This window comes from Mirounga angustirostris, unplaced genomic scaffold, assembly GCF_029215605.1.
Source record: "Mirounga angustirostris isolate CCGP_5_RB_7025 unplaced genomic scaffold, mMirAng1.0.hap1 SCAF_13, whole genome shotgun sequence".
Classification (NCBI taxonomy): domain Eukaryota; kingdom Metazoa; phylum Chordata; class Mammalia; order Carnivora; family Phocidae; genus Mirounga; species Mirounga angustirostris.
The window spans coordinates 11,436,578-11,458,838 of record NW_026991721.1 but is presented as its reverse complement, the minus strand read 5'-3'; the positions used below and the strand labels follow the sequence as shown (position 1 = coordinate 11,458,838).

At 41.7% G+C, this 22,261-nt stretch overlaps 3 protein-coding genes and 1 long non-coding RNA gene across 7 annotated transcripts in view; 3 read left to right on the top strand and 1 right to left on the bottom strand.

The window, feature by feature from the left end:
- The window catches only part of LOC123856376 (uncharacterized), a 207,355-nt gene that overhangs the window by 169,360 nt on the left and 15,734 nt on the right, over nt 1-22,261 (bottom strand). Inside the window, exons 3-4 of one of the 4 annotated variants that reach the window (XR_010406859.1) lie at nt 10,544-10,616; nt 6,484-7,933 (exon numbers count right to left, since the gene is read on the bottom strand). The exons of the other annotated variants lie outside the window; for them this stretch is intronic. This is a non-coding gene — a long non-coding RNA (uncharacterized LOC123856376). Of the gene's footprint in view, nt 1-6,483; nt 7,934-10,543; nt 10,617-22,261 lie in introns of those variants that run through there. 4 annotated transcript variants of the gene reach the window in all.
- The window catches only part of LOC123856377 (olfactory receptor 4D9-like), a 52,602-nt gene that overhangs the window by 28,347 nt on the left and 1,994 nt on the right, over nt 1-22,261 (top strand). The gene's annotated exons all lie outside the window — the stretch shown is intronic.
- LOC123842469 (olfactory receptor 4D11) lies at nt 1,426-2,420 on the top strand. The gene has a single exon (XM_045871782.2). It carries the CDS (start codon nt 1,449-1,451, stop codon nt 2,382-2,384), a length of 936 nt encoding a protein of 311 aa, XP_045727738.2. The 5' UTR covers nt 1,426-1,448; the 3' UTR covers nt 2,385-2,420.
- On the top strand, nt 11,563-13,836 carry LOC123856378 (olfactory receptor 4D9). Its single transcript, XM_045892582.2, has one exon. It carries the CDS (start codon nt 11,598-11,600, stop codon nt 12,690-12,692), a length of 1,095 nt encoding a protein of 364 aa, XP_045748538.2. The 5' UTR covers nt 11,563-11,597; the 3' UTR covers nt 12,693-13,836.

Sequence of the window (22,261 nt, the reverse complement as noted above, 5' to 3'; positions counted from 1 at the left end):
TTCTGTTTCCACCAGAGTTCCAATCCCGCTCCATTTTCACCTATTCTTGATACATCTGTCTTTTTTATGTTAGCTATTCTAATAGGTATGTGCAGTGGTTTTAATTTACATTTCCCCAGTGATAAACGATGCTGAGCATCTTCTCACATTTTTATTTGCTATCCCTATATCTTCTTGTTGAAGTGTCTGTTCAAACCATTTATCCCTTTGTGTTTCATTTGGGCTGTTTGTTTTCTTATTATTGAATTTTAAGAGTTACAGCCACTCTACTCCTGGGTACTTATCCAAGACAAGTGAAAACATATGTCCACACAAAGACTTGTAAAAGAGTATTTATAGCAGCTTTAATGTGTAATAGCCAAAAACCTAAAAGTAACCCAAATGTTCATCAACAAGTGAATGGATAAACAAACTGTGGTCTATCCATCAATTAAAAGGAAGAAAATATTGGTGCACACAAACACAAGGATAAATTTTATAAGTGAAAAAAAAACAAAAAGGAAGTCTATATTATAAGACTCAATGTATGGAAAATTCTAGAAAATACGAACTAACGTATAGTAACAGAAAGCAGATCAGTGGTTGCCTGAAGAAAGAAGGGCAAAGGGGACATATAACAAAGGGTCACAAGAACACTTTTGGGTTGACAGATATGGTAACAATCTTAAATATAGTGATGTCATGGGTATATGGTTATATCCAAACATCAAAGTACGCACTTCAAATACGTGAGTCTATTGTATGTCGATGATAGCTCTATAGAAAATAATAATAATTTTTAAGAAACAAACTAGAACGATGAACAGAAGAGAAGATCTGAATTACACTTTCATTTCCACAGCTGAGGAGCTATTCAACGGGGGTTTTGGTACTTAAAGTAGTGTAAATAAAGGTAGAAATAAAGAAGACCTTCATGGCTTTAAAATTTTCTCATTTTTCATAGAATTAAATTTGCAATTTAAAAAAGGGAAGAGTGTTTCTGTGGAGTTCAGTCCAAAGGGAACCATTTTGCAGATACAGGTTCTTAGACCATTTAAATGGAGCATGCAATCTGGAAAAGAAACCAGCCAGACACCTTGCCTTACCCATACATCAAACTGACCCCATTTTTATATCCCTCGTGCCCAAATAGTCCCTTTCTGAATATTTAACATCCACCTGTTTATCTTGAATGCTTAGAACTTCTATTCATAGAACATTATTTTTATGCCACATCTAAAATATTTATAATTTACAGAAGAATAATTAGATGCATGCTTGTGTTAATCAGATGTCATTTTCTACACATTAGCAATAACCTCAGAACAGCTTTTTATGTGGTAATAGCCACTCACTAGTTCTCAGCCTAATACCTGACTCTGTCTGATATATTAAGGGACAGTGAACACTTTCTGAAATAATATTTTTCATTTTTCCCAAGCTACACAAAGAAGAGGAAACATGATTCAATGGAGTTGGGAAATAGCACAAGGGTAAAAGAATTTATATTTCTGGGACTTACTCAGTCCCAAGACCTGAGCTTGGTCTTATTTCTTTCTTTGTGTTTGGTGTACATGATAACTCTTCTGGGAAACCTCCTTATCATGGTCACTGTGACCTGTGAGTCCCGCCTTCACATCCCCATGTACTTCCTGCTCCGCAATCTCTCAGTCTTGGACATCTGCTTCTCCTCCATCACTGCTCCCAAGGTTCTCATGGACCTTCTGTCAAAGATAAAGACCATCTCCTTCAATGGTTGCATCACTCAGATGTTCTTCTTCCACCTTCTCGGTGGGGCAGACATTTTTTCTCTCTCTGTCATGGCCTTTGATCGCTACATGGCCATCTCCAAGCCCCTGCACTACGTGACCATCATGAGTAGGGGGCGATGCACTGCCCTCATTGTGGCCTCCTGGGTGGGGGGCTTCGTCCACTCCATCGTGCAGATTTCCCTGTTGCTGCCCCTCCCCTTCTGTGGGCCCAATGTTCTTGACACTTTCTACTGCGATGTCCCACAGGTCCTCAAACTCGCCTGTACAGACACCTTTGCACTTGAGCTCCTGATGATTTCCAACAATGGCTTAGTCAGTACCCTGTGGTTTATTTTCCTGCTTGCATCCTACACAGTCATCTTAATGATGCTGAGGTCTCATGCTGGGGAGGGCAGGAGGAAAGCCATCTCCACCTGCACCTCCCACATCACTGTGGTGACTCTGCACTTTGTGCCCTGCATCTGTGTCTACGCCCGGCCCTTCACTGCCCTCCCCACAGATAAAGCCATTTCTGTCACCTTCACTGTCATATCCCCACTGTTGAACCCTTTGATCTACACCCTGAGGAACCAGGAGATGAAGTCAGCCATGAGGAGACTGAGGAGAAGACTCATGCCTTTTGTGATGGAATAGTGTAAGAATCTCCAACCTCTTCATCACCAAGAACTCCTTCCATTATTTTTTCTATAGAGTCATATTTATATACTTGAATATATTGTCAATAAACCAACTATACTTACTAGATAACAATTTATTTTCCTATTTAAGTTAATAGGTTACTAATAACTCAAGCTTCTGGTGAGCATGAAGTAACTAGTATTATAGGATTGCACTGATTGATGTATTTCTATTTGAGGAGAACTATATGGCAGGTAAAGAGATTGATCGAATCCTTTTTCAAGAGGTAAGTTAATAGAAGCCTAGATAGGAGTGATTTGCTCAAGATTTTATATCAAGTAAATTGCAGAGATAAGTCTTCAGACACCTAATCTATTGTTCTTCCTCCATATGAATGTAATGTGCTACATTACCAGAACTGTCTATACCAAACTACAATCCTGTTCTAGAAAAGATCTTATGATCAGTGCTTCTGTAGTACACATAATGGGCACATATGGCCTATCACAGATTAAGAAATTTTCTCAGCCCAGTTAAACTCCATATGGGCTCATGACCTTTTGAGAACCTCAACAGTACATAATGGTTGTCCTCCCTGATTCCTATCAGTAATGAAGAATCTTAGGAAGATTTCCGCATATGTCCTAAAAGGATTTATCTCATGTAGAACCAGACGTGCCAGATTCACATTCTCAAGATAAATTTAGACAAAGGCAGAACCTCAGGGATCCTAAATGAAGAGCAACCCATTTTTATTATTTGAAGAACCGATTTTCCAGTCTCAGATTAGCTTCACCATTGAGGATTTACATTATTCCCACCAGAGAGGAAGAGAGGAGGTGTTAAAGAAGGTAAAATTCTAATCAGTCTGTTTTTCAATCTGTTGGTGTTTGGGAATAGGTGGTACAGGCTAGTGTTTTATCTGAGAAAGCCTCATGAAGAAGTAAAGTAAAAAGTAAAGCACTGTGACCTGGATCCAAATCCCATCTCTGTTATCCATCAGCTGTGTGATCTTGAGCAAATTATTTTGTCTCTCCACAGGTTATAGTTCACTATACAAAGATACTTATACTATGCATCTCATGGAGTCACTGGTAAGGTTAAAACGAGATGGTATGTGTGAAACATACAATGCCCAGCAGATAGTAAATGTTCAGTGCAAGGCAAATGTCATTCTCAATGTCACCCTTACTGCTCTGCCTAACACACATTCAATTCCCCGTTAGCCTGTTACACTCTTCTCTTTTATGGCCCATACCTTATTATGAGGGGGAAAAAACCCTGATGGGATAAAAAGCAAAGGAATGTACATTGAATTCAAAGCATCTATCATCTTAAAACTTCTAGCTTCCTGTCATGACAATAGGTTTGCTTGCTATTTACACAACTTAAAGAGACACCCTGCAGCTGATAAGTTACAATGCAGGAGAGTCTCAGATCAAAAGAAGATAATGAGTCAAAGATAAACCCTAGCTTTGAGAGTGAGATAAGGGACCAGACCAAAAAGTCAGAGTCAGTAGGATAGAAAAGAGCCCAAGGAGAGTTAGCCAAAGGGTGATGAGTGTTGAGGACAGACTTCAGTTATAGCTGTCATCGGATCTGGGCTGGCCCCATAAGCATTCATTAACTAACTGGCTCAATTGTTTGCCATTTCCTGTCACTTTGATCAATCAATTCTAACTTTACAATATTAATCTACCTCCTCTAGCATGAAAATTCTAAGAATAATTCATACTTGTCAAGTCACCATTCATAGAGTCCTGCTACATTACTCAGGTAGCTTTGCTCTCAACAGTCTTTAGGCTTTTCTTTATGAAACTGCCTATAAAAGATGCATACCGCGAGCCATTTTATAGTCCATTTCATGCAAATGTGTCCTTTCCTTTCCTTCGTATCTCTGATCACTCATTCAAATCAGATTGTTATCGCTATGTCAGAATTGGATAGCACCAAAGATATATGGGGTCTGAATCATTGTATTGCAGAAGCATAATCACAAAGGGCAAGAACCCAGAAATCTCTGCCACACCATTGCTCCTGACACCTCTTCAAACCATTCAAAATGTACAACATAGGGTGCCTGGGTGGCTCAGTTGGTTAAGCGACTGCCTTCAGCTCAGGTCATGATCCCAGGGTCCTGGGATCAAGTCCCGCATCAGGCTCCCTGCTCTGCGGGGAGCCTGCTTCTCCCTCTCCCACTCCCCCTGCTTGTGTTCCCTCTCTCGCTGTGTCTCTCTCTGTCAAATAAATAAATAAAATCTTTAAAAAAAAAAATGTACAACATAACCTGATCGATAATTCAGAGGAAAGGGAAGGCAATAGCATCTGATTACACAAACATACATCATTTATCTGGATGACATCAAATCACAACTTCGACTGCATTTTTTCCATTTAAATCGGTTTTTATTATTTTTTAAGTTCTGCTGCTGAGAACCATAGAAAATTTAACAAACTCTGGGCATACATATAGCTCTCAAATTACCCTTTCTTGCATTGTTCCCAGAATAAAACACATTAATGATAAACATCTCTGGGTACCCACAAACCAAATAACTTAAAATAATGCTGAAGTAATTAAACTGATGAGCTGTCACTGTGCTACCTCCCTAGGTTTTAAGTGAACTATGGATCTCGGACATGTAGTAGATTAAAGATCATGCATGAGGTGCGGGGGGTGCGCCTGGCTGTCTCAGTTGGCAGAGCATGTGACTCTTGATCTTGGCCTTGTGAGTTTGAGCCCCACGTTGGGTGTAGAGATTACTTAAAAATAAAATCGCTTTTAAAAAATAAAATAAAAAATAAAGTAATTGTATAGGGACAATGTACATATTGTATTAAACAGAAACTGCACAGATAAATCTACACTGTCCAGTCTCTGAAAGCTGCCCTAACAGTAGCCACAGGGCTTTAATTTTTCCATTGGTACTCTTTTACTTAAGTTTCATTTCCCAGCTGATTGCAAGCAAATTGATTTTGGTCAGGAGGAAGACTGCACAGTCCTTGGTGTGATTGAACACTAGGCTGTCTTCTTGAGCCAAAGAGGATAATGCACTGTCTCATATGCTTCTTCCAGAGAAAAGGGTATGTCCTGAATGTGCACTGGGACCTCTGCATTATGTGTGAGATGGGGGCAGAGAAGAGATGAGGGAGAGAGAGGGGAAGGGCTTGGTGACATTTTAATGACTCCCACAGGAACGCCACTGAATTGGCCACTTAGCTTTCTTGTTCGTAACCGACAATATTCCCTTTGCTCATTCCTATATTGGGCTTGTGGCTGAGGGACTAATCGAAGGGGCTGAGAAACTGTAAGGCAAAGATGAAGAGTCAGTAGGATGTGATTCCCTGAGGCTGTCTTTTCCCATCTGAAGGAAGAAAATAACAAAATCACTAACCTTGAGGTAGGCTTTCCATTAAACATTGAATTTCCCCAGAACCTACTTCTTCTAAGGTGCAGTTGGAGCATCATAAGAGGATCAATTTCCCACTTGGAGACTGAAGTCAGTTAGTGTTGGTATGCATGAACTTCTGAAACTGAAAAGCTGTCAGTGTTGATTTTTCAGAAATACTACAAGTCTATAGGATGTTCCTGTTGAAACCAAAATTCTAATGAAGCAAATAAAAGTGGTGTTTTTTCACTCTTAGGAAAAGGGGAAGTGGGGCTTACAGAATACAAGAAGAAGGTGAGTTGGCTTCAGGGATGTGATATATTCTACTTGGGATGTTGAGGTTCAAAGTGTTGAAGGTAATTGAGAGGGTGCTAATATCCCAGTTCTCAGGAGGGTGACTGCCGCAGAAAAACAGCACCAAGACAACAATTCCTGAATTCAGTCTATGTTTCTTGGCTGGGAATGGAAGTTTGAGGGCTTTGAGTAAAGTGTTTTGATGGCTAGCTTATCTATGCCCTCATGTGCTAATGAATATGAATCATGCTCCTGAAACTTTTAGGGATTCAATTAAGAGTAGAGGTTTTTCAATATTGGGAAAAAGAAAACCGTGACATGATTTAACTCCATGTATAGAATGGAGCAGCATTTGCCCAGTGGGAAGCTGGGGTACGAGGGTAACCCTCTGGCTGCAGGCTCTGTCCAACATGTTTGACAAGCTTGTTTCCTAAGGATGGTCTCCTTTGAGGTGACTCCTAAGAAATTCTTGTGCTCTGTATCTTGACCTTGCAAAGACACATAAGATTGTATTTCTTCGTCCAATCCCCCACTCTGTATTATGCATGTGTTTCAATGCAATATGCATAATCTAATACTCTCAAAGTATTCTTCCCACTCTTTGTAAAAAGACAGCATCCATTGGAACCCACCAGATCCATTATTTCCAAGAGGAGTTTATATTTAAGGTGATGCTACTCAGATCTCATTTCTGCACCTTGCACGGGAGCTCTGCATGCCGTTGATGCAGGCTCTTGGTGAAGGTACCTCTGAAGACTGCAAAGTGTGCTCTTCCAAACTCTGCTTTTTTTCTCTCCCAGTCACTCTGATATCCTCTCATAGGAGAGGGTGTGTAGTCTCCTAACACCCACATACTACTTTCACCTGATTTGGAAAGATTATTTTTTTCTTTGCAGCATTTTCTGGGAAGGGCTGATCACCACTGGGGAGAGGTATAGTTGCCGTAGTTAAGAGTATCAGTCTGCAATAAGACGGATCTGAGTCTGAGACATGGTTCTACCAGCTGTGAGACATTGAGCAAGTTACTTAATCTTTCTGTGCCTCGGGGTCCTCATTTGCGAAATCAAGATAATATCTATTTCATGTAGGTACAATAGGTTTGGGAAGCGATAAAATGAAGCAGTTGGTATAGCACCTAAGAATCACTCTATAAATGTTCACTGAAAGCAAGCAAAAACTAGGGGTGCCTGGGTGGCTCAGTCGGTTAAGCATCTGCCTTTGGCTCAGGTCATGATCTCAGGGTCCTGGGATCGAGTCCCACATCAAGCTCCCCGCTCAGCGGAAAGCCTGCTTCTCCCTCTGCCTCTCCCCCTGCTTGTACTCACTCTCTCTCTGTCAAATAAATAAATAAAATCTTTATTGCAAAAAATAAGCAGAGGAGAGCTCCATTATTCTGCTCACATTTCCATAATGCTGACATCTTGATAGTTGCATGGACCCCCACCACCCCCACCACCCTTCCCTGCCCGCAGAGCCTGATACCCAGATGACTACCTTTCCAATTGAGGGTTGTTTTTTTATATGAATACCTATATTTACAACTGCATACAAAAATAAATGTATTCGTGTTTTTAAGCAGATATGTAATACAATATTCTGAATTTTTTTGAACATAGTCTTAGCTCAAATCCCTAAGCAAAAAATAAAAATATTAGTAAAGGAGAGACTGCATTTTAAATTTACCCCGAAATGTTGGGAAGAGGGCTTTGAACCAATAGCAAGATGAGCCACTCTCAGATAAGCCCCCACAGATGAACCTGGCTTGTGTAAGGAAGAAGCTCTCACCTGAGGCTAGTGACACGGAGCAGCTGGCTGGCAGAATCAGCTTCCTCAGATGCTTCCAAAACAGATATATAATCTCACCTCCTTCTTAGAAGGATCCTGCATATGAGGTAAGTCTTATTATCATCATGTTGCAGATAAATTATAATGGTGCAGGCTAAGAAATAACTCTAAGCCATGCCCTATGAATCTTATATATTTATCATGAGTTTGGTACTGTTAGTAAGTAACTTGCCAAAGGTCATACCAGCTAAGAAGTGGTAAAACCAAAATTGCATAAGTGTTCCAGATGATCCACGCATGTGTATCCCAAATGCACATGTGGGACGATACTATTCATCTGGGCTCGTAGACAGGGTTTACAAACATTATGTGCCCAAATGGGACTGGTTTTTGTGTATATCCCCCATGATTTTGTAGCTCCTCACTTTTCTTTCCACTAATTGCACAAGCTACAACACTTACTGTTTTCACTGTAAACTTCTTAAAGAAAGGACAGATATTTGAGTTAGCTTTCTCATCTCAGGGGCACCTGGGTGACTCAGTTGATTAAGCATCTGACTCTTGATTTCAGCTCAGGTCATGATCTCAGAGTCATGAGATCGAGCCCCAAGTCAGTCTCCCCACTGGTCATGGAGCCTGCTTAAGATTCTCCCTCTTCCTCTCCCTCTGCCCCTCCCCCCATCACTGGCGCGTGCACTCTCTCTCTTTCAAAAAAAAAATCACCTGACTGTCATCATAATGGTTAATTTTATATGTCAGCTTGACTGGCCACAGGGTGCCCAGATTAAACATTATTTCTGGGTGTATCTGTGAGAGTGTTTCCAGATGAGATTAGTTTTTGAATCAGTGGACTTGGTAGAGCAGATGAATTGCCCTTCCCATTTAAGGTGGATGTCCTCCAATCCTTTGGGGACCTGAATAGTTTGACAAAAGGTGGAGGAAGGAGAAATTCACCCCCTTTCTCCTGCCTCACTGCCTGAGTAAGAACATCTCATCTCATCATTTATACCAATGCATCCCTGGTTTTCAGGCCATCAGACTAGGACTGAATCATACCAATAGCTTTCCTGGGTCTGCAGCTTACAGACAGCAGGTCGTGGGACTTCTCAGCCTCCATAATAGTGTGAGCCAATTCCTCATAATAATTCTCCTTTTATGTATATATATGTAGGCACATATAGGTGCATTATATGTACATATTATATATTTTTTTAATTTTTTAAAGATTTTATTTATTTTACAGAGAAGGAGAGAGAGAGCACAAGCAAGGGGAGCAAAAGGCAGAGGGGAGAGGGAGAAGCAGACTCCCTGCTGAGCAGGGAGCCTGGTGCGGGACTCGATTCCAGGACCCTAGGATCATGACCTGAGCCAAAGACAGACGCTTAACCGACTGTACATATTATATGTATATATGTATAGATTAGGAGAATCCTAATACAGTCATGGAAATGGTATATAAGGAAGAAAATAAAGAAAATGGATATGGTAAAGAAAAACAGGAGAGAGAAAGAAGGGAGGGAGGGAGAGGACAGGAGGCACAGAAAGCTCTTAGGTTTATTGCAGTAGTGTCCAGAGCAAAAGATTTGAAACCTATTAACTTATTATTCCAGTATCCAAAAGAAAGATTCTAGAGTGGATTGCTGTCATCCATTAAAATATGTTTCTGCAGTCCAGACTGATCAGACTCCTTCTGAAATAATTTCTCCACCTTCTAGCCCTGGTGAGTATAGTAAGGGGAATTCTTAATTCTGGCATCCTGGAGACCTGAAGTCTCCTGCAGTCATTATTCTGAACATTTATTCTTGTCACTCCATGTCGTTACTAAACCCCCAAGACAGGGAGACTGAGCTGAATCGGAACAAATGATAATGGAATGGGGGAGGGAGCTCTTATGTTTCTGTGGGAGCAAAAAGGAGAGTACTACATGGGGAACTGTGGTCAGTTAAGGATTTTTTTTCCCCTAAGATTAGAAGAGCAAAATGAAGAAGAAATGCAGAAATTAAAACTAGAATCAGAGAAAGAACTACAGGGCAGCCTGTGTAATACTAGGATTTGGGAGGACCTAAAGTCCCTAAGTGGGAGAAAAATAAGAAGGCAACCCTCAGGTTGTAGCCGGTAAAGGCTACAACTACAAAACTCTAAAAGTAACCATTAGGAAAGTGCGTAGTCCATTTAGTATCACTTTCAATGAAATTCATTTTTTTTTTAAGATTTTATTTATTTATTTGACAGAGAGAGAGACAGCGAGAGAGGGAACACAAGCAGGGGGAGTGGGAGAGGGAGAAGCAGGCTTCCCGCGGAGCAGGGAGCCCGATGCGGGGCTCGATCCCAGGATCCCAGGATCATGACCTGAGCTGAAGGCAGATGCTTAACGACTGAGTTACCCAGGCGCCCCTCAGTGAAATTCATTCTTTAGGCATGAGATTAAAATGTTACAATCAGGGGTGCCTAGGTGGCTCAGTCCATTGAGCGGCTGCCTTTGGCTCAGGTCATGATCCTGGGGTCTTCGGATCGAGCCCCACATCCGGGTCCCTGCCCAGCGGAGAGCCTGCTTCTTCCTCTCCATCAGCCTGCCACTCTGCCTACTTGTGCTCTCTCTCTGTCAAATAAATAAATAAAATCTTTAAAAATAAATAAATAAATAAAATGGTACAATCACCACATGTTCACTATGTTTTACATTTTATGGAAGTATAATATACATACCTACAGAAAATGCCCATGAGTGTATGGCCTGATGAATTTTCACACACGCTGATACGCCTTTGTAACAATCACCCTGATCAAGAAACAACATCATCAGCACCTCAGAAACTTCCTTCGTGTTTCCTTTAGTTTTGTATCTTTTTATCCTTTTTATGAACAAAATAAGAGTGTGCACTCCTTTGTGCCTGGATTATCTGGTTCCATGTTATAAACACAATGAGGTTCATTTATACTATTAAACATAGTGTAGATCATTCCCACTGATGTACTGGGTGGATTTAACACTGTTTGTCTTTCCTGCTGTTGATGGGCATTTGTGTCTTTCTCCAATTTGAAGCAATTACAAATAGCACTGCTATGAACATTGTAGGATATGTCTTGTGGTGCATGTGACAGGTGTACAGATTTCCTAGGAGTGGAATGGATGTTCTTATGTATGTAACCCCATCCTCTGCGATACATATACAGCATGAGCAGATATAACCTGACAGTAAAGAGGCTCTGCCAATCTCACACGCCCTTCTGCAGTGTATGAGCATTCCAGTTGTTCCGCATCTTCACCAGCACTTGGTATTTCTCATCATTTTCAATTTGGCCATGTTGGTGTGTATGTACTAGTTTCTTCCTGTCATTTTAATTTGCATTTCCCTGACAACTAACAAAGTTGGACTGGCACTTGGATATTCTCGTTTGTGCAGTTTTGGTTCATATCTTTGCCATTTTCTGATCCAGTTGTCATCTCTTTTGTTCCTGATTTGTAGACTTTTTTATATATTCTAGACAGGAATATTTTTTCAGATATACATATTGTAAATACCTCATCCCATTTGTGGGTTATCTTTTAATTCTTGTGATGATGTAGTTTGTGAACAAAATTCTTCATGTAGTTGAATTTATGCTTATTATTTATTATTTTAAGTCTCAGATTGTATAGTAAAAGCACAACTGAATAACTTCACAGACCTGTCACCTGTATTTCAGTGACCACAGTGATAGAACCTATCTGCTTGGATGACGGAGTAAAAGCCGGGATTATCTTCCACCTACTGGTGGCATGCTGAATTGCAGGCACAGCACATGCATAGGAAAAGAGCTTCCTCCCAAGGCAAACACCGAGAGTCAAGAGACAGAAAAGACAACAGAAGATTTTATAACACATTCTTTAACTGCTTTATTTCTTCCAAACATATACTTGAAAAGGATCTGTGACCCAATGGATCAAGAAAATTATACCAGAGTGAAAGAATTTATTTTCCTGGGTATTACCCAGTCTCAAGAGCTGAGTTGGGTCTTGTTTGTCTTCTTGTTTATAGTGTATATGACAACTCTGCTGGGAAACTTCCTCATCATGGTCACTGTGACCTGTGAGGCTCACCTTCATACCCCCATGTACTTCCTGCTCCGCAATCTCTCTATCTTGGACATCTGCTTTTCCTCCATCACTGCTCCCAAGGTCCTGGTGGATCTTCTATCAAAGAGAAAAACCATCTCCTTCAATGGCTGTGTCACTCAAATGTTCTTCTTCCACCTTCTGGGAGGAGCAGATGTTTTTTCTCTCTCTGTGATGGCCTTTGATCGCTATGTAGCTATCTCAAGACCCCTTCACTATATGACTATCATGAGTAAGGGACGATGTACTAGCCTGGTGCTGGCCTCCTGGGTGGGGGGCTTTGTCCACTCCATTGTGCAGATTTCCCTGTTGCTGCCCCTCCCCTTCTGTGGACCAAATGTTCTTGACACTTTCTACTGTGATGTCCCGCAGGTCCTCAAACTTGCCTGCACTGACACTTTCACTCTGGAGCTCCTGATGATATCCAATAATGGATTGGTCAGTTGGTTTATTTTCTTCTTTCTCCTCATATCTTATACAGTCATCCTGGCGATACTGAGGTCTCATGCTGGGGAGGGCAGGAGGAAAGCCATCTCCACCTGCACCTCCCACATCACTGTGGTGACCCTGCACTTTGTGCCCTGCATCTATGTCTATGCCCGGCCCTTCACCGCCCTCCCCACAGATAAAGCCATTTCTGTCACCTTCACTGTCATTTCCCCTTTGCTCAATCCAATGATTTACACCCTGAGGAATCAGGAAATGAAGTCAGCCATGAGGAGACTAAAGAAACGACTAGGGCATTCAGAAAGGATTTAAATTCTGTAAGAATGAGATAGCTCCCAAAGGTAAATATAGACATTAAACTTCACTTTCTCAAAATGGGAAGACATCACTTTAATGCCCAAAACAAAGGGGCATCTATGGATATCATGGAGTCCTCAAAGACGTTGGTTCTGTAGTATAGTATGTGCTAAGGACCTCTAGGTGACACTGCTTTAAGGTGAAGCTCATTCATCTCTTCCATTACTCACTTTTAATTATTCATTCGGCAAATATTTTACAGAACACGCAGTATGTGCTTGACAGTGCTAGGATTCAGACTGCTGCAAAAAGATTAAATATAGTCACTTTCCTAGAGCCACACTCCAAAATGCTCTAATGAAGATATGAGCAAAGTGCTGTGGAAATATTGTAGGCACTTTACCTGAGAGCTTCAAAAGGCATTTTACAGTGAGTAGACCTTTTCAAGGGGAAGAGACAGAGAAACACAACCCAAGAAAAGAAATCAGTATTACAAATGGAGAGACTGGCGTAAGAATATGCCACGTTTGTGCAACAGTGAGCTCAATGTAGCCATGAAGTAGTGCACTCATGGAGTGAATACCACTAATTGACATTTACAAGGAAAGTCAGGAAAGCAGAACTCCATTTGTGGTCCCTTAAGCAATGCAAATCCATGATTTCTGTTGGGAAGAGAGGATCCTCAGATCACTTCAAAGCCATGGTTGCCTCCTAGACAGAAGGAGGTAATGCTGTGAGTGGAAGCATTCATCAAGAAATAACAGTGATGGGTAAAGGCTGTGGACAGCTCACCTGGATCTGTGCAAGGCTTAAGCAAATAGAGATGCTAAGCACTCGCCTGGTGAAGAAACTGACTCCTCATTGTGTAGTAGGATTATCCCAATCACAGATGAGTCAGGCCCAAATTCCTTATTGTTTCTGCACATAGGGACCCCACAACTTTTTAACACTTTCCACTCAATCCATTAAAAGGTAAAGAAAGCATGAAAGGTCATAAAAAGCATGAAGGCTTAATCATTGAATCTGGGAATTTGCTAGTTTTTGTAATGAAAGGGATGAGAAGGATACTAGGAGAAGGCTTACCTAACAATCCAACTGATGTTTTGCTGGGATCTATTGATTTTACTAGACTATGTCTCTCTTCATGATAAAGCTCAAGCCACAGAAACTGGCACTCGTCTGTTAATCAGAGTAGATCAAATGCTGTGACAAAAACACCCAAAACCAAAGTACTTAATAACTGGAGTAAAAATTTATTTCCTGCTCATGGCACAGGCCAATGCTGGTCTTTAGAAAGAGCTGTTCTATGCATCATTTAGAGAGACAGGCTTCTTCCACCTTGGGCTCCACATTTCTCAAGGTCCTTAGAGTCTCTCCATTCATCCAGCAAATGGAGAAAGGGAGAGAGGATTAAGAATCATGGGGGGCAGGGGACACCTGGGTGGCTCTGTTGGGTGTCACAACTGGGGTTGTGATCTCAAGGTCATTAGATTGAGCCCCGGATGGGGCTCCATGCTCAGCAGGGAGTCTGCTTCCCCTTTCCCTCTCCCTCTGCCCACCCCCCAACTCACGGGCACGCATGTGCTCACGCTCTCTCTCTCTCAAATAAATAAATAAATCTTAAAAAAAAAATGTGAAGAATTATGGGGAGAGGGGAAGGGTCATTACTGGCCAGTCCTGAGAGTGGTATGTTCCACTTCTGATCATATTCCATTGACCAGCCCTTGGTCATATAATCCCAATTCACTGCAAGGGAATCTGGAGAATGTAATCCAGCTCTATTCCCAAAAAGAAAAGGAGAACATGAAAAATGGTGAACTCTAGCGGCAACTAGGTGGCTCAGTCTTTAAGCGTCTGCCTTCGGCTCAGGTCATGATCCCTGGGATCGAGCCCCGTATCAGACTCCCTGCTCAGAGGGAAGCCTGCTTCTCCTCTCCCACTCCCCCTGCTGTGTTCCCTCTCTCGCTATCTCTCTCTCTGTCAAAAAATAAATAAAATCTTTAAAAAAGAAAAAAAAGAAAAATGGTGAACTCTAATGATCTCTTCCACACCTATGATTCATTGCTAAGAAATCACAATTGGATTAGATTACAAAGACTAGGACTTTGCCTCTAAAAGGATTCTCTTTATGTGTAGATGTGCTGGAAGTACTGCTGGACCCTTGGAATGCACAGGGAACCAAATCGAAATGGAGGAAATTTGGGGAAAGGAAATTTAATTTAAAGGAAGGGGAAGGTGATCAAGGTAAAGGTAATCCTGGGAATTAGAGTGACAGTAAACTAGAATGTCAGGTCCCAAAAGCTAAAACACTGGAGTTAAGTGCCCAAAGAAGATTGGCCTGGTAGACACTCTTAGAGCAGACAACCCTCACTTATCCCCATAGTTACCATTGGCTAATTGTAAACAAACATTTATTAATGCATTTAGAAGCTCCTACAGAGATGAGTGTCTTTTTCTTTGTTGATTGTCCTTTCCTATGTTCTGTTCTATTCCCACCACTTAAAAATGTTCTGCATCATTTTCTAGTATTAGACATGCTTCCCCAAGCATTAAAATTCTAATAAAGACATAAATTTATCTTAGGCTAGATCCATCTGCAGACCAGATGACCATTTACTACCTGGTTCCTTCTTTGCTCTGGTATCATTGTTCTCCAGATCTTATGTACTTTTCACAACGACACCTCTTTTTTTTTTCACTACCTCTATGTTGACTTTACCTTGAGCAAAACCTTTATGACTAGGTGGAATTTTAAGTAACCAAAGATGTGTACAATCAGAGTTTATGTTCCCCAGTACAAAACACTACAAATGACAGCAACACAGCAAAAGGTGCCCATGAAGTTCCCCTTGGACTGTTTACACATGCAAAACAACCCAATCAAACACAGTGAGGAAAAGCAATTGAATTCATGAAAACACCATTAAATTTACTTCTCTTGCAATAAGACATCACATAATTACTTGGATTAATCTATATTTTTCTCCAGGTAGAGACATGTCCTTAGGTAACTATTATATATAAACTGATTCTAGCTTATCCTACACAGGTCACATATGCTTGGTCCTACCACCTGTGACTTTTTTTCTATATAAGGAAAGTTGATTTTAAATTCCCACAGTATTTTTTAAGCAAGTAAACATATCTATATATGCAAACCAGCTGGTTTAAGAGTGATCCTGCCATTCTGGACTTCTTTGAGAAACTCAAAAAACTCAAACACTCTCAAGTTTGAAAGAGTTGTCAACATACCTCTTATTCAATAAAGAAGACTATCAGTTCAGTACTATGTTAGTAATCTCTTACTCCCTAACATATTACCCCAAAATTTAGTGGCTTAAAACAACACACTTTGTGTGTGTTGGGAACCAGGCATGGCTTAGCTAAATCTTCTGCTTCAGGGTCTCTCACAAGGTGATAGTCCATTTGTCAGCTGGGAGCTGTTGTCTCATTTTGAGGTTCAAGTGGGGAAGGATCTGCTTCCAAGCTCACTCACATAATTGCTGGCCAGAACCATGAGCTATTGGAATGAGGGCTTCAGTTCCCTGCTGGCTGTTAGCTGGAGGTCATCCTCAGGTCCTTGCCATGTGGACCTCTCCAACATGGCAGCTTACTTCATCAGAGTGAGCAATCAAGGCAAAAGAGTGCACAGCAAGATAGAAGTCAGTCTTTTATAGCCTAATCTTGGAAGTGACATCACTTTTGCTGTACTCTATTCATTAGAAGCAAGTCACTAAATTCAGTCCACACACAAGAGGAGGGAATTGCACAAGAGTATGAATATCAGGGCCCAGACTGACAAGTTCTAGAAGTAAATTATGAAAAACTATTGCAAATTATGAAAGAAACCTAAAATTAATTTACTCAGACAAGGTTAAAAAAGACAAAAAAAAAATGCGTAGTGAGGAATGTCAGAGGTGATTCAGAGCTACTGAGCCCTTGTGACAAGCAGAATAATAGTGCCAGCTACAGCAAGAGAAGAATTTATTTATTAATAACAATGATCAGATCAATTATATTAATAACAATGATCAGATCAAATGATCAGATCAGATCAACTTTTTAATTTTTTAAGTTTTGTTTATTTATTTAAGTAATCTCTACACCCAATACAAGGCTCAAACTCACTGACCCCGAAATCAAGAGTCACATACTTCTCTAAATGAGCCAGCCAGGCACTTTTTGATCAACTTTTTGAAAAGATTTTATTTTTAAGTAATCTCTACACCCAACATGGGCCTTGAACTCATAACCCCAAGATCAAGAGTCACATGCTCTACCAACTCAACCAGCCAGGCACCCCTACTAGAGATATTTTTGGTTGGAGGTATACAATATCCAAGTGAGACCATCCGTAGATCTATGGTGATAGACAAAGTTTCAAAAATGATAGAGGGAATGACATGAGAAGCAACATGCAACTCTGCTTTTAGGACCTCTGGAATCACAGGGCCTGGAACATGGTAGGTGCTCAATAAGTATTTTGCAATTAGATATTTGATGAATGAATAGTACCAACATATCTTCTATCTGCTTATATTTCTTCTTCATATGAGAAGTTTGGTGGGAAACAAGGAGAAAATGCATTTCCCAATCTTTATGATGCTTCTGATTATGTATATCAATAGGACAACAAGCAAACCACCTGCCTAGAAAGAAAACAAAAATAGGAATGGTCTGAAACACACTCTACTGGGAGTTCTGTTCATTATCCCTGAGTTCCTACTTCTTAAGGAAGCCGACTCCTGTTGGTCCCCTGTGAGCCCTTCCTTCAGGCAAAGATATTTGGGCTCTAAGCCTCTAAGAAGATTCATCTCCTCCCCTACATTAGGAAAACTGCAACAAAGGGTGTCCTTCACTGCATGACTTCTTAATAACACTCAAGGGAGCTTCCTCCCAAAAGGAAAGTCTGGCTACTCGAGTTAGTAGTCACATCCAAAAATAATTCCCTGTGATGAGCTTCTGTCGGGTCTGGGGCTGAGAGACCGGTACTCATGTCAGGGGCACCACAGGGCAGCGTGATAGGACTGTGGTAGGACCACGCAGAGGCGATTCCTGGAGCTGCCCTTTGCCTCTGACAGGAGGAAAGAAGATCCTGACCCAACAAACCCTCAGATGCATGTCTGCCTTAAAGGAGAATATTCCTTGACAATTAGTGTCTCCTAAGGTCAGCTCTACTTCTAACAGGTAAGGATTCGAGTTTGGGACCTTTAATGAGGTCATTTCGTTATGAGGGCTCTTTGGTGTGTGCTCATGTGTCTGACTGTGTGTCTGTGCATATGGGCCCATGCACAGCCAATTTTGAAATACCACTGTGAATTACAGAAGTGTTTTGAATATTAATAATGCTCCCGTATATTGTTATGTATATTAAAGCTAGGAACTGTAGTGATGGGACACCTGGGTGGCTCAGTCAGTTGGGTGTCTGCCTTCGGCTCGGGTCATGATCCCGGGGTCCTGGGATCGAGTCCTGAGTCCGGCTCCTTGCTCAGCAGGGAGCCTGCTTCTCCCTCTGCCTGCAGCTCCCCCTGCTTGTGCTCTCTCTCTCTCTCTCTCTGACAAATAAATAAAATCTGTAAATATATATATATATGATAAAATTTACCTCTTCTTAAAAAAAAAAAGAAAAGAAACTCTAGCAATGCCGAGAAGAGGAACTCATTCTTCGCTATGAGGAAGGTGACTTGAAGAGCATACAGGGAAATCAGTTGTAAAGAGACGGGGTGGCAAGGCGTGCTGGACAATGGGGCTGGGGGTTCCCTCAGGTTGGGGATTCTGTGCCACTCAGTAAGCCTGCTTTATTAAGACGGCTCTACCCAGACATGTTTCTGAAGAAGCGCTTTGGGACCTTGAGTTTGTTCTTGCCAAAAACAAAAACAAAAGCCAACATATAAACTACACTTGTCTGTTTTATTTCTTCTTTTTTGTTCCAAACACTCACATCCACACACAGGCGCTCTCTTTCATCCTCCCATTCTCCACGCTTAATGTTCCTAGTTGCACATTCCTTTTGTGCACAAAAGAGCACCGTTTGGGGTATTTCATGGTGATTTTGTTGACTTGGTCATGCTCGTGACTAATGTCTGCACAGAACCTCATGCATGTGGGTTTCAAAGTCCATTCTCTCGGCCGCTGCGAACCACTATCCCTGGGGATTCTTTTTTTTTTTTTTTAAAGATTTTATTTATTTATTTGAGAGAGAGAGAGCATGAGAGGGGGGAGGGTCAGAGGGAGAAGCAGACTCCCTGCTGAGCAGGGAGCCCGATGCGGGACTCGATCCCGGGACTCCAGGATCATGACCTGAGCCGAAGGCAGTCGCTTAACCAACTGAGCCACCCAGGCGCCCTGTCCCCGGGGATTCTTGATGTCAGCAATTTCTCTTGGTGCCACCAGTCCGCTTACAGTTAAATATCAAGAAACAATTTGAGGTTAATTGGGATTTAACTGTTGGTAGGCACTGGGCAGAACCCACAGTCTTGACTAGTCATACGGTAATTGAGGCAATATTATTTAAAACCATTCAGGGCGCCTGGGTGACTCAGTTGGTTAAGCGACTGCCTTCGGCTCAGGTCATGATCCTGGAGTCTCGGGATCGAGTCTCGGGATCGAGTCTCGGGATCGAGTCTCGGGATTGAGTCCCGCATCGGGCTCCCTGCTCGGCGGGGAGTCTGCTTCTCCCTCTGGCCCTCCCCCCTCTCATGTGCTCTCTCTCCCTCTCTCTCTCATTCTCTCTGTCTCAAATAAATAAATAAAATCTTAAAAAAAAAAATAAAATAAAATAAAATAAAATAAAACCATTCAGCATTAAAGCTCCAAATGCCTAGAAATCACCCAGATCAGTGGGTCCACTTAATATTGTTGTCTGCTGTGCAGACCTCGGCTACTTTCAGAAGGACTTAGGGCAGCAAATGATCCCGTTTCACTGATGATCAGACTGACCCTCCTGGAGTTCACTGCCTTTAAAGATTGCACCGCTGCTCCGTGAAGGCACCAAAGCTCCTGTCTTTCCTCTGCACCACATTACTCCTTGCCATAATTCAAAATAAAACAAAACAAAATCCTCCGTGCATTCTCTAAAACACTGCATGTGTTCTGATCATTTTATTTTTAAGATATTTAAAAAAAAAAACTTTGAAGAAAATGTCTGGCCCTTTTAAAAACGAAAAGGTTTAAAGGCAATGAAATTCTCTGAGACTTATTGATGGGTCGATAGATCATTGGCAGAAAGCCTAGAAAATTAGCGTTTGTGGCTTGGGCTTCAAAGGAAAGAGAAGGGAAAGTGAAGGAGCAGTTGTGTTCTGATGAGAAAATGAGAGAGAGAGTAGAGTGAGAGCAGAGAACCCCATACTGCGTGGCAGGACCCGGCTGGCTTCAGTGTGGACAGAATATGGAGGGAAGAAGTGGTGACAAGGACTGCATTCAGTAAGGGGGGGGGTAGTGAGTTTCATCTTCATTTGCACAGCGGTGACTGGGCAGGCGTTCTGGATGGGGAATGAGTGAGAGGAGAGCCTCCGAGAAGGGAAAGATGGCAAGGGGCCGGCCAGTGTCCCTGAGACTAGTCCTGCTCCATCTGCTAGCCCACAGTTACAGAAGTCAGGATTCTGACCTTGCGCAGAGACAGGGAGAGAGAGGCCAGTCCTTCCTGATGATCACGTTCAAAGGCGCACTTCTCGGGTCCTTGAGAAAAACTGCGTTGCAACAAATCCACATTCACAATTGCAAGCCCTTTTTAGTAAATGCTCTGAGAAAGGGAGGTCAGGGGCCTATGTCCCCATGTCAGCTGGAACAGGCAGTAAATGCTCTTGGCAACTCTGCTTTCTCAGGCCGGCGTTTTGATGGGAGGCTGGGGTCATCCTAAGGATGCAGCCCTCTGCTGCCCAAGGCCCTGATAAACTTGGATCCTGTCTCGGTGCAGAGGTTTGGGCAGAGTCATTATGTACCAAGTATTCCACAGTTCTCCAGAGCACAGGGAGACTTTTGGGTATGGATGGAGATGTTCCTCATCCTAATTGTAGGGATGGCTTCACAGGTGTATGTATTTGTCAAAAGGCACCAAACTGTGCCCCTTAAATATGTGCAGTTTATTATATGCAAGTTACTCCTTAACAAAGCTGTTTTTTTTGTTTTTCTGGGTTTTTTTAAGAGAGATCTGTGGGGCGCCTGGGTGGCTCAGTCGTTAAGCGCCTGCCTTTGGCTCAGGTCATGATCCCAGGGTCCTGGGATCAAGCCCTGCATCGGGCTCCATGCTCCCCAGGAAGCCTGCTTCTCCCTCTCTCACTCCTACTGCTTGTGTTCCCTCTTTTGCTGTGTCTCTCTCTGTCAAATAAATAAATAAAATCTTTATTAAAAAAAAGAGAGAGAGAGAGAGCTCCATGGAGCACTGGGTGTTATACAAAAACAATGAATCGTGGATCACTACATCAAAAACTAATGATGTATTGCATGGTGACTAACATAACATAATAAAATTAAAGAGAGAGAGAGAGAGAGAGAGCTGCAAAGGGCGATTTTATTGTAAGCAGTTGACCAAACAGCAAAAGGCAGATGATGGTCACCACCGAAAGCAGTACTTATTGTAAATGTTCTCTTTACAACAGGCTGGAAAGCAGGCAGAAAGCATTGAATTAGGATTTATAGAAAATGAAGCTTGGTAATAAAATTTTTTTAAAAACATGTTTCTTACAAAATGTAAATGTTCTAAATTGTTTTATCCTTTGGTATATCTGCTTTTTAAAAAATTAATAGATTTTAGGGCGCCTGGGTGGCTCAGTTGGTTAAGCGACTGCCTTCGGCTCAGGTCATGATCCTGGAGTCCCAGGATCGAGTCCCGCATCAGGCTCCCTGCTCGGCAGGGAGTCTGCTTCTCCCTCTGACCCTCCCCCCTCTCATGTGCTCTCTTTCTCATTCTCTCTCTCAAATAAATAAATAAAATCTTTAAAAAAAAAATTAATAGATTTTAGTTTTTAGAGCAGTTTAGGCTTACAGAAAGATTACACAGGAAATCCAGAGAGCTCCACACATTCCCTGTCCCCACCAGTTTCCCCATTATTAACATCTTGCCTTAATGTGTGCTACTTTCATTAACAATGGAGGAACCAATATGGATACATTTATTTACTAAAGTCCTTCGTTTACATTAGGGTTCATTCTTGCGGATTTGACAAATGCATAATGCCATGTATCCCTGATTAAAAATAAAAATCCCTAAATATCCCCCCTGCTTCACCTACTCATCCCTCCCCACCTGCACACTCCAGCCTTTGGCAACCACTAATCTTTCCACTACAGTTTGCTTTTTCCAGAATGTCATATAGTTGGAGTCATACTGTGTGTCCCTTTTCAGATGACCTCCTTTCACTTAGCAATATGCATTTAAGGCTCCTCTTTGTTCCCATGGCCTTGATAGCTCATTTCTTTTTATAACTGAATAATATTCCATTGTATGGAACATACCTGCTTTTTAAATGCTACATTTGATCATCGTTGCATTTATTTCAAAAAACTATCTTTTATAGGAAAAGTGTAACAACATCTCCCAAATACTGTTGTAGAGAAGACTGGCCCTGCAAAATGTCAGCAGCTGC

Excerpts from the sequence above, each read along its gene's own strand:
- LOC123842469 (XM_045871782.2), top strand. The coding sequence starts at position 1,449 with ATGGAGTTGGGAAATAGCACAAGGGTAAAAGAATTTATATTTCTGGGA.
- LOC123856378 (XM_045892582.2), top strand. The coding sequence starts at position 11,598 with ATGCTGAATTGCAGGCACAGCACATGCATAGGAAAAGAGCTTCCTCCC.